The sequence below is a fragment of the Somniosus microcephalus genome, chromosome 2 (assembly GCF_052327205.1).
Source record: "Somniosus microcephalus isolate GS21.2 chromosome 2, FLI_Smic_1.0, whole genome shotgun sequence".
NCBI classification, from domain to species: domain Eukaryota; kingdom Metazoa; phylum Chordata; class Chondrichthyes; order Squaliformes; family Somniosidae; genus Somniosus; species Somniosus microcephalus.
In genome coordinates this window covers 326,988,035-327,002,312 of record NC_140988.1, presented here as the reverse complement: position 1 = coordinate 327,002,312, position 14,278 = coordinate 326,988,035, and the positions used below count along the sequence as shown (strand labels likewise).

The 14,278-nt window shown below is 44.1% G+C and overlaps 1 protein-coding gene across 4 annotated transcripts in view; it reads right to left on the bottom strand.

The window, feature by feature from the left end:
• Positions 1 to 14,278, bottom strand: part of mbd2 (methyl-CpG binding domain protein 2) — a 143,279-nt gene that overhangs the window by 99,283 nt on the left and 29,718 nt on the right. For 3 of the 4 annotated variants that reach the window (XM_085974753.1, XM_085974776.1, XM_085974760.1), the window contains exon 3: positions 12,076 to 12,213. The exons of the other annotated variant lie outside the window; for it this stretch is intronic. In XM_085974753.1, coding sequence (XP_085830879.1) covers positions 12,076 to 12,213 — 138 coding nt within the window. The remainder of the gene's footprint in view (positions 1 to 12,075; positions 12,214 to 14,278) is intronic. 4 annotated transcript variants of the gene reach the window in all.

Below are 14,278 nucleotides of genomic sequence, written 5' to 3'. Positions count from 1 at the left end.
GGGAATTTACCACAGTTAATGTACAAACTAAATAATTAGGAGCTGGTGGGGATATTTCCTCGTGTGAAAAGGCTAATAAGGTCTCTCTACAGCTCACATACTTTCCTACAGTTCAACCTTGCACTCAAAATGACATACAAGCTTTTTATATTTTCCAGATTGCTGCAACAGGGGAGCAGCGTATCACCATCCTTGAAGTTACCGAGAGGCTACGCATTCAGAATACCTTTGTGATTCTGATTCTAAGAATGAACATCAACACGTTCCAAAGCTACACAAATAGTTGGAGCTGAGAACTGAATCATGTGACTACCATCTCGGGGAGCAAAGGACTCGTCACATCTTCCTGTTTCTGACTGAGAACATGGGAGCTTTAACCTAATACAAGTCTTTCAACAACCACTACAGTTACAAAAGATACATAGACATCCTCTTTTCTACCATTACTTAGTAAACCATGAATTGAAAGGAACCTTCCTGACTCCAGGATAAAGCAGAGTTTTCACAATAGTAACCTAGCCCACTTATCAAGATTAAAGCCCAGGATTTTAACTAAACCTGCCCAGCGCAAACAGGGCTGGCGAGCGAGTCGTTAAAATGGCGGGAAAGTTCATGACGAGTTCCCACCTAATGCCACTTTAACTCATCAAAAAACAGGCAGGGATCTACATTACATTTAAAAGCCACAGTCCAGTAATGTCATCGGCGGCATGACACGATCTTAACTACAAAAATTGGGAGGCTCGTACGTGGCCAAACCTGCCAGCCAGACCTGGCGGAAGTCAGCAGAGAGGCTGGGACCTTGACTTTTTCCTGAGGATTTATTGTGAGCCAGGAGAAGCACAAGCAATCTCCTGAGCCCCAAGGAGTCGTCCCTGGGTCTCCCCAGTCCCAGTTTTGCCTCTGCCGCCCAGTGCCGGCATCTCCACCGAATCCCACCACCCAAAGCACTCCGCTCATGCCAGGGACCTTTCCCTTGGGTTCCCAGTGGTATCATGCTCCCACCTGAATGGCCGCTCCTGTCCGCCAGCCCTACCGTCACTGGCAGGAGACAGTGTTGCACTATTTAAATGCGGTATGGGAGTTAAAATGGCCCGGGCCTCACACTCAACTTTCCACAGCGGTTTCTCTCCCACCCATTACCCCACCCGCCCAGAGTTAAAAAAACGGAGGCTTAAATGTTTCAGTATTAAAAATGCAAACATGCATACCATCTCCAATTTCCCAAAAGTTCTAGGACTGACACAGCACATTCCAGTGCCTCAGGAAAGCAACACCTACTGAAGCTCATTCAGAAGCATTGCAAAGCATTTTTCAGGCACATACAGGTAGAATGTTTTAAAAATGTTTGATGGATTTCAAAACCTATAATGGTAGTGATTTTCAGACAGATCAAAGCCATCAATTTTAGAAAGAAATCTACTAATAGAATCAACAATTTGAAAATAACTATTGAAATGTATTTTTGAAGAATAAAAAGATTTTTCAAAATCCTGCATATCGCAGTGCTGGTAAAAGTACCAACCAAAAGAGAGACAGGGTTGTGTACAAGTGTCTCAAGTCTCTTTAGCGATAAATAAAGCTGAAAAATGCCTCTGAAGGGAAGCCAGACCATACCCAATTTTTGGCATTTAAAAAAAAAATGAAAATAATTGCTTGAAACACATGATAACTTGATTTAGTTGCTAGCAATCTCCTGAATCAGTGTGTTCTGGTTTCAAGCCGAACTCCAAGACCTGAGCACAAAATCTAGGCCGACACTTCAGTGTCGTACTGAGGGAGTGCTGCATTTCAGAGGTGATGAACCAAGAACCCATCTGCCAGTTCAAGAGACGTAAAAGGTCTATAATAAACAGCACCAAAACGAACAGATTAACTGGACAGAACATTGTCTGTGGGATCATGCTATACACAAAATGGCTGCCACAATTGATAATACAACAGTCAGTATACTTCTAAGTAAGAAACCACTGACACATTTGAGAGGCATGTTACATAAATGCAAGTGAATTTCAATTTAAATAATCTAAAAATCATTATTTAAATATAAAGCTTAAGCTTCACTAGAATCTGATTTTATTCTAGATGGGCAGATTTTTTTTTTTTTTTTTTAAACAAATCTATGGCTGTGATGAACACGTTCTTCCGATCAGGGAGATCTGGATAATTAAACAGCACCACTGATATAAAGTACACCATCAGAACTCATTCCTCATGGACTGGTCCAAGAGCTGGTGAATCTCCCAAGGGGAGCTGAATTTTCCAATACTATAGTTTTCAATAATGCAGCTTTGGAGACATCTACTGGTAATTTGGTGCTATACCAACAGCCACCTTTTACAAAACTGAATGTGCAATAAGCTCTCCTAGTGAAACTCAAAGTCCTACTGTTAAACTGCAGATTTAAAATTCCTATTACCTCTTCAGAATAGGGTAAATTTCCTATCTAGCCAAAATGCAAAAAAGTGTCTTTGTAATAAATTAAGCTAATCTAAAGAGCACCTGCAATATTGATTCGAACCTCTACTCCTTCCCTGCTAATAAAAGCAGAAGTATTTCCCAGGATTATTATTATATCTATATTTGCTTAACGCCAAACTAGACATATAGGGGGGAAAATTCGGTATCGCCCATTTTGGGGCGCTAATATCGGCCGGGCGCTAATTATCGCCTCCGACTGCAAAATTCACCTCTATTGCCCCTGGAGGTGATTTGAGCGCTAAATCAGGCGCTACACACCTCTCTTAAGGCGCAAACGTCAGGGAGCGAGGCGCTACCGAAGCTCAGGCGATGCCAGTTACCATGGAAGCCAGACACACTGGTGCTGTCCCGTTCTTAAAAGGTGAAGGGCCATCTTGCTGGCCAGCCACTCCCTGCTCATTGCAGCCTTGAATCTCGGCCTGGAGACACCTCAAAAACAATCGTGTTGGAAGCACTAATGGATAGGCCCAGGGAAAGAGCTTGGCGCTTAGGAACCTCAAAAGTGGTGCTGAGGGCCAAAACTCCTTAGGACAGCGTTAAAACCAAAAATTTTGACAAGGCACTGGTACAGATAACATAGCGATGGTTAAATAGCGCTCCCCCAGCCCCTTCCCGACTTGAAAATGTTCCCCTCTACCCGTCATTCCTAGTGGCAGGCGCTAAGGCAGGGGGCAGACTCAATATCCAGAACAGGGCGCTATCGGGGCGTTGCACACTTGACTGACGTCACGATCTGTGGGTGCAGGAGATCGTGGCGGTAGTGTTTAGCGCCGCCGCAAAACAACTTGTCAATTTCGTGAGCAGCACTAAAATTGCCGCGCTCGGGCGCTAGGTTCCTAGCACCCCCGGAGGTGCCAACCAACTGAATTTTTTCCCCCAGAGTTTAAAATGGTTAAAATTGCATTGCTTGTTGTTATATGTTTAATTTCAAATACTATATAAAGCAGTGATTTAAAGGGGCGACTGCCTTCAGGGATGTAGTGGGCAAAAGCCAACTGTTGAATATTTTACACAATGTTGAAAATGCACAGAAGGTTGATCAGAATTTGGATAGTTTAATGTTTCAGGTGTGATCCTTCAGCAACTTCTAGTTAAAAGTCACACCTGTAATGTTAAAGATAGATTACATATCTTGGTCGAGTCCCCTGCCCCATGAAAAAGCATCCTCCATGCAGCATAGGAGTTTGGCCCTCTTTGATGCATTCCTAGAAACCAATGTTTATCTTGCAAAAAAAAACCATCGCTATGTTATCTGTACCAGTGCTGACACATAACGCTGTTATCACTCTGTTAAAGATAGGTACAATGTATCAGTTTTCTTTGACTGAAGTTACAGAAACAAATCAGTTGATATTCTCCCAGCCTTAGAGTCATAGAGGTTTACAGCACAGAAAGAGGCCCTTCAGCCCATCAAGCGCTGTCTATTCTAATCCCATTTTCCAGCACTTGGTCCGTAGCCTTGTATGCTATGGCATTTCAAGTGCTCATCTAAATGCTTCTTGAATGTTGTGAGGGTTCCTGCCTCTACCACCCTTTCAGGCAGTGAGTTCCAGATTCCAACCACCCTCTGGGTGAAAATGTTTTTCCTCAAATCCCCTCTAAACCTCCTGCCCCTTATCTTGAAACTATGCCCCCTGGTTATTGACACCTCTACTAAGGGGAAAAGTTCCTTTCTATCTATCCTATCTATGCTCCTCATAATTTTGTACACTTCAATCAGGTTCCCCCCTCAGCCTCCTCTGCTCCAAGGAAAACAACCCCAGCCTGACCAGTCTCTCCTCATAGCTGAAGTGCTCCAGCCCAGGTAACATCCTGGTGAATCTCCTCTGCACCCTCTCCAATGCAATCACATTCTGCCTATAGTGTGGCGACCTTAAGATGGTCCATCACTCAGCGTGGACTGTGGGACTAGATGAAATCGGATACTGGTGTGGTAAGAATGCTTTTATTCAAAGAATGAAAAACAGCTTACTGAGATAGGTAATAAATCTTTCTTCTTCCACATTCTCCGCACCACAGGAGCATCCCAAAGTAGTACTTGGGAGGAGAGAGGGCGCTAAAGTGGAGTTTTGACATCAGTTGACAGGACAGTTCAAGTAAAGGCACTATCCTGTGCAATTGCCAGATCCAACATGTAATGTTTAATGAGTGAGGATTACTCCACTTGGCAGCCCTGCAAATGTCTTCAATTTAGCCTAAAATCATAGAAATTACACAACAGGAGTCTATCTTTTGGCCCATCATATCATTCCTTTCTCTTCACTTGGGCCTTCTCTAAACCCATTCCTTCCATATCTCTCCTTTTCACTCGTCTAATTTGTTTTAAATTATGTTACCGTATGTATAAAACTCAGAATCCTATTTGCCTTTTTGTAGCTTTTTTTTATCAGCACGCCCAGTTTTTAAGATCTATATTTGCACCTTAGAGCTTTCTGTTCCTCCACTCAAGTTAAGAATCTTACCATTTAGCAAGATGCTCTTTTTACTGTTTTTGCACTAAAATGTACTACAGTAAGCTCTTGTTTAAACGGCACATAATCAGCTGGAATTCTTTAATAACCGGCAAAATAGATAACCGGTAATCTTGCCGAATCCATCCAGCACTCGTTTTGCCAAGTCCAAGTTTCCCATGGTGGCCGAGTTAGTTCGTGGTTTTTATTTTGTGTGTTAAAAATTGCCTACCTCTCTTATCCAGAATTTGTCATCAACCGGCACCATCCTGGTCCCGTAGGTGCCGGATACGAAAGAGTTAACTGTACTTCACAATTCTTTGCATTGATCTACGCCTGCCACCGAACTGCCCACCTGGCTAACCCATGTCCTACAAGCTCCTTCACAGATTGTCACGCTTGCTAATTTGGTATCAACAAACTTTAATACCCTTCCTTTCATGCCTCTGTCCAAGTCAGTTATATAAATGGAAAACAAGAGGTCCCAGTACAGATCCCTGGAGCATACCAGTGTCCACATTCCGTCAATCTTAAAAGTATTAATTTACTCTTCGCTTTCTGTCCCCTAGCCCAGTGGTTCTCAAACTGAGGTCCGCGGACCCCTGGGGGTCTGTAGAGACTTTCCAGGGGGTCCACGACATAATGGGAGTACTGAGCAGGGCCGTCCTTACAGGGGAACACCGTGGTCAAGAGTAAGCGAACGAGCATTCCATAAGGTGCCACACAAGAGGTTATTAAACAAAATTAGGGCTCATGGGATTGGGGATAATATACTAGCATGGATTGAGGATTGGTTATTGGACAGAAAACAGAGAGTAGGAATAAACGGGTCATTTGAGTAACTAGTGGGGTACCGCAAGGATCAGTGCTTGGGCCTCAGCTATTCACAATCTATAGCAATATTTGGATGAGGGGACAAAATGCAATATATCCAAGTCTGCTGATGATACAAAGCTAGGTGGGAATGTAAGTTGAGAGGAGGATGCAAAGAGGCTGCAAGGGCATATAGACATATTAAACGAGTGGGCAAGAACATGGCAAATGGAATATAATGTGGAGAAATGTAAAGTTATCCACTTTGGTAGGGAAAAATAGAAAAGCAGAGTATTTTTTAAATGGTGAGAGATTGGGAAATGTTGGTGTTCAGAGGGACCCGAGTGTCCTTGTACACAAATCACTGAAAGTATATATTCAGGTACAGCAAGCAATTAGGTAAGCAAATGGTATGTTGGTCCTTATTACGAAAGGATTCGAGTACAAGAGTAAAGACATCTTACTGCATTTATATAGGGCCTTGGTGAGATTGCACCTGGAGTATTGCGTACAGTTTTGGTCTAAGGAAGGATATATTTGCCACAGAGGGAGTGCAACAAAGGTTCACCAGAATGATTCTTGGGATGGGGGGATTGTCCTATGAGGAAAGATTGAGTCGACTGGGCCTATATTCTCTGGAGTTTAGAAGAATGAGAGGTGATCTCATTAAAACATACAAAATTCTTACAGAACTGGACAGGGTAGACGCAGGGAGAATGTTTCCCCTGGCTGGGGAGTCCAGAACCAGGGATCAGTTTCAGAATAAGGGGTCGGCCATTTAGGTCTGAGATGAGGAGAAATTTCTTCACTCACAGGGTGGTGCATCTTTGGAATTTTCTACCCCAGAGAGCTGTGGATGCTCAGTCGTTGAGTATATTCAAGGCAGAAATTGATAAGATTTTTGGCTATTAAGGGAATCAAGGGATGTGGGGATAGTGCAGGAAAGTCGAGTTGAGGCAGATGATCAGCCATGATCTTACTGAATGGTGGAGCAGGCTCGAAGGGCCAAGTGGCCTACTCCTCCTATTTTTCATGTTCTTATGTTCTAGCAGTGGCCGGAAGCGTGCTTGATGAGAACCGGGAGTGGAGTGCAGCCGCCACAAGTGCAGCGCAGAGTGGGCTGGCTGTCTCACGTAGGAGGGGAGCATGCATGGAGGAGCACAGAGTGGCAAGAAGATTGCCAGTTAGACCCGTAGCTACCAAGACTGATGGTGGGAGCCAAAACTTTGATCAATAATAGTGTGGCACACCCATCTTACTGATATCTGTAAGTAAACAATTTGCCTGGTTCCAGCTCTGCTTTACTTTGAGTAATTTTAGTTGCACTTCTTAGCTACTGAGCTGCGAATTCCCAATGTGAAATTTGAAGTGAAATTTGAATCAAAATGTCCAATACTTAAGTCAAACATAGGAGGTCCACAGTATCATATCACACTCATGGTATCGGTGCTGGAGAATGGATATTTAATTCAATGGCGGATGTGCTGATCAAGTGGTATGCTCTGTCTGGAATAGTGCGTCAGCCAGTGTCTCAGTCGGTAGCACCCTCGCCTGAGTCAGAATGTTGTGGGTTCAAGTCCCACTCCAGAGACTTGAGCACAAAAATCTAGGCTGACACTCCAGTGCAGTACTGAGGGAGTGCGGCACTGTCGGAAGTGCCATCTTTCGGATGAGCCATCTTTCGGATGAGACCTTAAACCGAGGCCCCATCTGCCCTCTCAGGTGGACGTAAACCATCCCATGGCACTATTTCAAAGAAGAGCAGGGGAGTTATTTCCCAGTGTCCTGGCCAATATTTATCCCTCAACCAACATCACTAAAGCAGATTATCTGGTCATGATCACATTGCTGTTTGTGGGAGCTTGTTGTGTGCAAATTGGCTGCCGCGTTTCCTACATTACAACAGTGGCTACACTTCAAAAAGTACTTAATTGGCTGTAAAGCACTTTGGGATGTCAAGTGGTCGCTAAAGGCACAATATAAATGCAAGTCTTTCTTTCTTTTCTCTTTCTCATTGTTGCACCCATCCAGGTTATGTGCGTATTCCATCCCACTGATAACTTGAGCCTTGTAGATGGCAGTAAGCATTACAGGTGCCCTGCCTTCACACTGCTCTTGCAGCCATCTTACATATGACTGCTCTAGTTAAGCTTCTGGATGACCCCAAGGATTTTGATGGTTGGGTGGCTCAGTGATGGTGCTGCCGCTGAATGTCAGGGAGAAGTGGTTGGGCCTTATATTCTTGGAGTTAGTCATTGTCTGGCATTTCTGTGGTGCAAATGTTATCAGCAACTCATCAGCCTAAACCTGAATGTTATCCAGGTCCTGCTTTGGATATAGGTTAGATGTGTCGGTAGGTCATATCTGGGCATTTTTCCACATTGTCAGTAGAGGCCAGTGTCAAAGCTGTATTGAATAGCATGGACTGCTTCATAAATCAGAGCAGTTGTGAATAGAGTTGAACACTGTACAGTGAACAGCCCCACTGTAGAATCAGAACAGTATGGCATAGAAGGAGGCCATTCGGCCCATCAAGTCTTTTGAAGAGCAATCCAGTTATTCCCACTCCCCCGCTCTTATGATGGAGTAAAGGTCACTGATAAAGCAGAAGACTGTTGAGCCAAGCACTCTGTCCTGAGGTACTTCTGCAGAAATGTTCTGGGTCTACGATGATCTGTCTCCAACGACCATCTTAATTTGTATAAGGTATGACTCCAGTCGCTGGAAGGCTTTTTCCTTAACCCCCCATTGACCTCAGTTTTACTATGGCTGCTTGGTGCTATACTTGGTCAAATGCTGCTTTGATATCAAGGGTAGCTATTGTTACCTCTTCTCTGGCATTCAACTCCTGTTAAGGCTGTGACAACATTCTGGTGGAACCTAAACTGAGCATCAATGAGCAGGTTATTGGGGAGTAGGTATCATTTGATGGCTCCCTCCATCCCTTTGCAGTTGATGTGAGCAGGCTAGGTTAGATGTGTCGGTAGGTCATATCTGGGCATTTTTCCACATAGTCAGTAGAGGCCAGTGTCAAAGCTGTATTGAATAGCTTGGCCAAGGTCAGACAATTCTGATGCACAAATCTTCAGCACTACAGCTGGGATGTTGTCAGAGCCCACAGTTTTTCCTCTGTCCAATGCACTCAACTACTACTTAAATGTCATGTGGAGAACCAAACTGACTGGTCACTAGCATCCATGGCCATTGACCATTTAGCAACTTTAGCTAAAGACAGTTGCAAACACTTTAGCCTCTTCTCTTTAGTTATGTACTGGGTTCTACCATATTTGAAGATGGGAATGTTTGTGGAGCCTCTTCATCCAGGTAGTTGCCTAAATCTAACCTAGCCAATTACCACCCTATCAGCCCATCAACATTCTCTACTGGATGTGGTAGGGCTGCAGACCTGTGGTCTGATAGCTCTTGGTTCTATCTAGTTTCCTGCTTTCAAATGTTTACTGTGCAGGTACCAAGTTGATGCCTCATTCTAATCCATGCCTGGTGCACCATTCTACAGTCCCCATTGAAGCAAGGTAGTCGTCGATGTTTATGAAGGAGTGAGGAAACATAGCAACATGGAAAAATAGGAGCAGGAGTAGGCCATTTGAGCCTGCTCCGCCATTCAATATCATGGCTGATCCTCTATCTCAATACAGGTAGACTATCCTTTATCCGCACTTCCGAAAACCGAAAACCTCTAAAAACCAAAAGTTTTTTCGTGGAGCGTAAGTCGTGCGCACGACATGACCTGAGTGGCGCCAAACATGACAGGAGTGGTCCGGGAGCTCTGCCTTTCCCTGTGAGCAGGGCAGAGGGTTACAGAGTTCCCTCCTGGGTAGGAGATTGCAGGCCGAGCCAGGCAGCGTGAAAGAGGTACCGGGAGAGTGAACCCAACAATACAGCAGCCCATCCCATAGCTGCAGCGGCCCGTCCGATAGTCTTTTCTTCTCCCCCCCCTCCCCCGCCCCCCCCGCCCCCCGACCTGATTTGCGGGCCAGCTTAGTGTAGGAGTCAGCCGATATCCGGCTTTCCCACAACTGGCGGCGGCAGTCGAGCCCCAGATCCCCGCTAAGTCAAGGAATTCAGATACGGAGCAGGGGGAGCCGGAAACCTCGATCTAACAGCAGAAATCAGCAGCCGTTTTGTTAGGTTTTTTTTCTTCCCCTAGGTTTTTTTTCTTCCCCTAGGTTTTTTTTTAAAAAACAGTCAGGCTGTGGAGTCTGTAGCTTAGCAACAGCTTCAGAGACACTTCCAAGGCAGGGCCCGAGTGTTTACAAGCTGTTGCTAAGCAACAGTGTTTGTTGTCAGATACGGAGATGAAAACCTTCTGAAATCCGAAAAATTCCGAAAACCGAAACACAGCTGGTCCCAAGGTTTTCGGATAAAGGATAGTCTACCTGTACCATATTCCCGCTCTCCCCATACCCCTTGATGCCTTTTGCATCTAGAAATCTATCTACAGGTATCTCCTTCTTAAATATATTCAGTGACTTGGCCTCCACAGCCTTCTGTGGTAGAGAATTCCACAGGTTCACCATCCTCTGAGTGAAGAAATTTCTCCTCATCTCAGTTCTAAATGTCCTACCCTGTATCCTGGGACTGTGACCCCTCGTTCTCGACCCCCAACCAGGGGAAACATCCTCCCTGCATCCAGTCTGTCTAGCCCGGTCAGAATTTTATACGTTTCAATGAAAAGTGTTAGGGCATCTTCTAACCAGTGGTGTAGCCCCTCAGGAGTACCTTCGCATGAGGAAGGCCCGATGTAAAATCACATTTTAGATGGAAAAGAGTATCAGAACTTCATTTGAAATGCAACAAGCAAATACTTCTAAGTGAGGCTGCTCCTGCAAGTAAATGAATGTTTCAACCAAACATCTGACCTGTAACCTAGTGCATATCAAGAATGTTATTGTACAGCACTCTATCCATTATGCTTTAAAATTAAAGCAAAATCAGTGAAACAAACTGACCAACATCTAACAAAATTAAATGCAATTTGTCAAGAAAGCCAGAACACAATGTTGTAACAATAACATCTTCATACATTCTAAATTTGGAGAGACGACAGACAACCAACCAGTCATTAATACAACCAGCTTTAAGAACATGTACGAGATGAGAAAATTGCACTTGGTCTTTCAAGTTCCTCATACAGACTCATATTTATCCAGTTAACGAACTAACATCGTTAACTTTCATGGCTTATCGTACAAGTATTGGGGAGTGGGAGCAAGAATTGGTGATCTTGCCGTCTCAAGCCTTCAGTTTTACTGCAGTTATACAGGGCTTTGGTGAGACCACACCTGGAGTTTTGGTCTCCTTACCTAAGAAAGGATATACTTGCCATAGAGGGAGTGCAGTGAAGGTTCACCAGACTGATTGCTGGGATGGCAGGACTGTCCTATGAGGAGAGATTGGGTTAACTAGGCCTGTATTCACTAGAGTTTAGAAGAATGAGAGGGGATCTCATTGAAATGTATAAAATTCTGACAGGGCTAGGCAGACTAGATGCAGGGAGGATGTTTCCCCTGGCTGGGGGGTCGAGAACGAGGGGTCACAGTCTCAGGATATGGGGTAGGACATTTAGGACTGAGAGGAGGAGAAATTTCTTCACTCAGAGGGTAGTGAACCTGTGGAATTCTCTACCACAGAAGGCTGTGGAGGCCAAGTCACTGAATATATTTAACAAGGAGATAGATAGGTTTCTAGACGCAAAAGGCATCAAGGGGTATGGGGAGAGAGCGGGAATATGGTATTGAGATAGAGGATCAGCCATGATCATACTGAATGGCGGAGCAGGCTCGAAGGGCCGAATGGCCTACTCCTGCTCCTATTTTTCTATGTTTCTTCAACCTAGAAATGTATATTAAAATAAGAGGTCCGCTACAAAATAGCTTTGTGTGCACCGCTTGAGAAATCAGCTGATCTGCCAATCCATATGCCAAGTAAGTCTGTGCGGGTGCTCAAATTTTTCTGCTTCCACTCTGGAGTAGATTTTGGTGCAGACAGTGACCAGTAATGCTCTGCTGGCTGTGCAATGAAACAGATGGAGGCAGAAAACTCCAATTGTACAATTGCGTTACAGGCTGGATGCCTAAAGTGGCCTCTATTGAAAATGTTGGAATCACCTTTTATTTCAGTAGTGTAGTATAAGGTCAAAGACTGCAACTCATTTGGGGAAAAATAAATAACTAGTCTAGTTTGGAAAATAAGTCATACTGCAGTTTTAGCAACCTATAAATGAGAAAATGTTAAAAAAGGTTGCTCTTTTTTCCAATCAAATGCAAATACTGGCTACTAGGAAAATATTCACATAGAACGATAAACTTACCTGTCGTGGTTGTTCTATTACTCTCTGCAGCTCCGATTTTACTTTGTTGTTCGGGTGATCTGTAACTTTAGTTACTGGCTGTTTGAAAATGGATGCAGTCTGTCTTATTGGCAGGGATGTGTTCAAATCTAGTTTGCCCTGCAAGTTTGAAGAAAAAGAAAAAGCAAAATAAAATGGTTAAAATAGGATTGCTCTTTATACAAAATAAATTCCCTGCGCAAGATTGCACACCCACCTACCTCTAACAGAGGGGAGGCTGTGGTCTGCTCTTCGATTCCAGTAATGCCACTAACAGGTTGATGGGGTGCACGAGAAGGAAGTCAATTCTCCAGTTTGATTTTTTTTCCTCAGTAGAAGCCAATCAGTTCTGTTAGCATCCTTCCAAGATGGAGTAGGCCAAGGCGAGGCACTCAACATTTGAGAGAAGAATCATTCCACCCCACAAAAATAGTGTATTCCAATGGCAATACATTAGTTGAATTCAGTCTCCTTGAAGTCTGCAAGAGTTGCATTTCTAACAAGAATATGTGCTCAAGTCTGGAGTGGGGCTTGAACCCACAACCTTCTGACTCGGAGGCGAGTGTGTTACCACTGATCCTAGTTCTGTGCATCCTCAGGCACTTTTCACTCTTTGCTTAGTCTTCATATTTGTTGATTCTTTCCTTTCCATTCTTTGTTTTCACGTATCAAAAATTAATCAAATCAGTTGGATGTGACTTTTGTTGATTTTTGAAAAAAAGTCACAGGTCATCCATCATTCAGAACATATTTTCTGCACATTTACTCTAGGTTACTACACTGTGATTTACAGCCACAGCAATAATTACATGAACAAAATGACAAATTAAGAGAATCAGAAATGCTCAACATCCCGGTATAATGCTTCTTTTATATGGTTACATGCCAATTCTACTTTCCTCTGGTCCACTGAACTGGAGACCAATATTTTCCCGAGTTCTCTACTTCAGGGCTGTGGGCATATCAATCCTTAAATGTACTGTACCATAAAAAGGATTATTTGTGATACTGCACCATTAGTCAATGAGAATAGCACTTTGCAATACATAGTTGTTAAATATATGGAGGAGGGGAGGGAAATTGCTTATGGTTCCAAAACAGATAGTTATCTAGTAGCCAGCCAATGCTTGCTGGCTGTGCTCACACATAGAAACATAGAAGATAGGAGCAGGAGTAGGCCATTTGGCCCCTCTAGCCTGCTCTGCCATTCAATGCGATCATGGCTGATCATCCAAATTCAGTACCCGGACCCTGCCTTCTCCCCATACCCCTTGATCCCTTTAGCCTTAAGAAATATATCCAACTCCTTCTTGAATATACTTAATGAATTGGCCTCTACTGCCTTCTGTGGTAGAGAATTCCACAGGTTCACCACTCTCTGGGTGAAGAAATTCCTCCTCATTTCCGTCCTAAATGGCCTACCCCTTATCCTTAGACTATGACCCCTGGTTCTGGATTCCCTGACCATCGGGAACATCCTCCCTGCATCTAGTCTGTCCAGTCCTGCCAGAATTTTATAAGTTTCAATGAGATCCCCTCTCATTCTTCTAAACTCCAGCGAGTACAAGCCCAATCGACCCAATCTCTCCTCATACGTCATTCCTGCCATCCCAGGTATCAGCCTGGTGAATCTTCGCTGAACTCCTTCCATGGCAAGAACATCCTTCCTCAGATAAGGCGACCAAAACTGCACACAATACTCAAGATGTGGTCGCACCAAGGCCCTGTACAACTGCAGCAAGACATCCTTGTTCTTGTACTCAAACCCTCTCACTATGAAGGCCAACATACCATTTTCCTTCTTAACCGCCTGCTGCACCTGCATGCTTACCTTCAGCGACTGGTGCACAGGGACACCCAGGTCTCGTTGCTCTTCCCCTTCTCCCAATCTATTGCCATTCAGATAATAATCTGCCTTCCTGTTTTTGACACCAAAGTGGATAACCTCACATTTATCCACGTTATATTGCATCTGCCATGCTTCTGCCCAATCACCCAACCTGTCCAAATCATCCTGTAGTTTCTCGGCATCCTCCTCACAGCACACACGCCCACCCAGCTTTGTGTCGTCTGCAAATTTGGAGATATTACATCTAGTTCCCTTGTCTAGATCATTAATATATATTGTGAATAGCTGGGGTCCAAGGACCGATCCCTGCAGTACCCCACTAGTCACTGCCTGCCA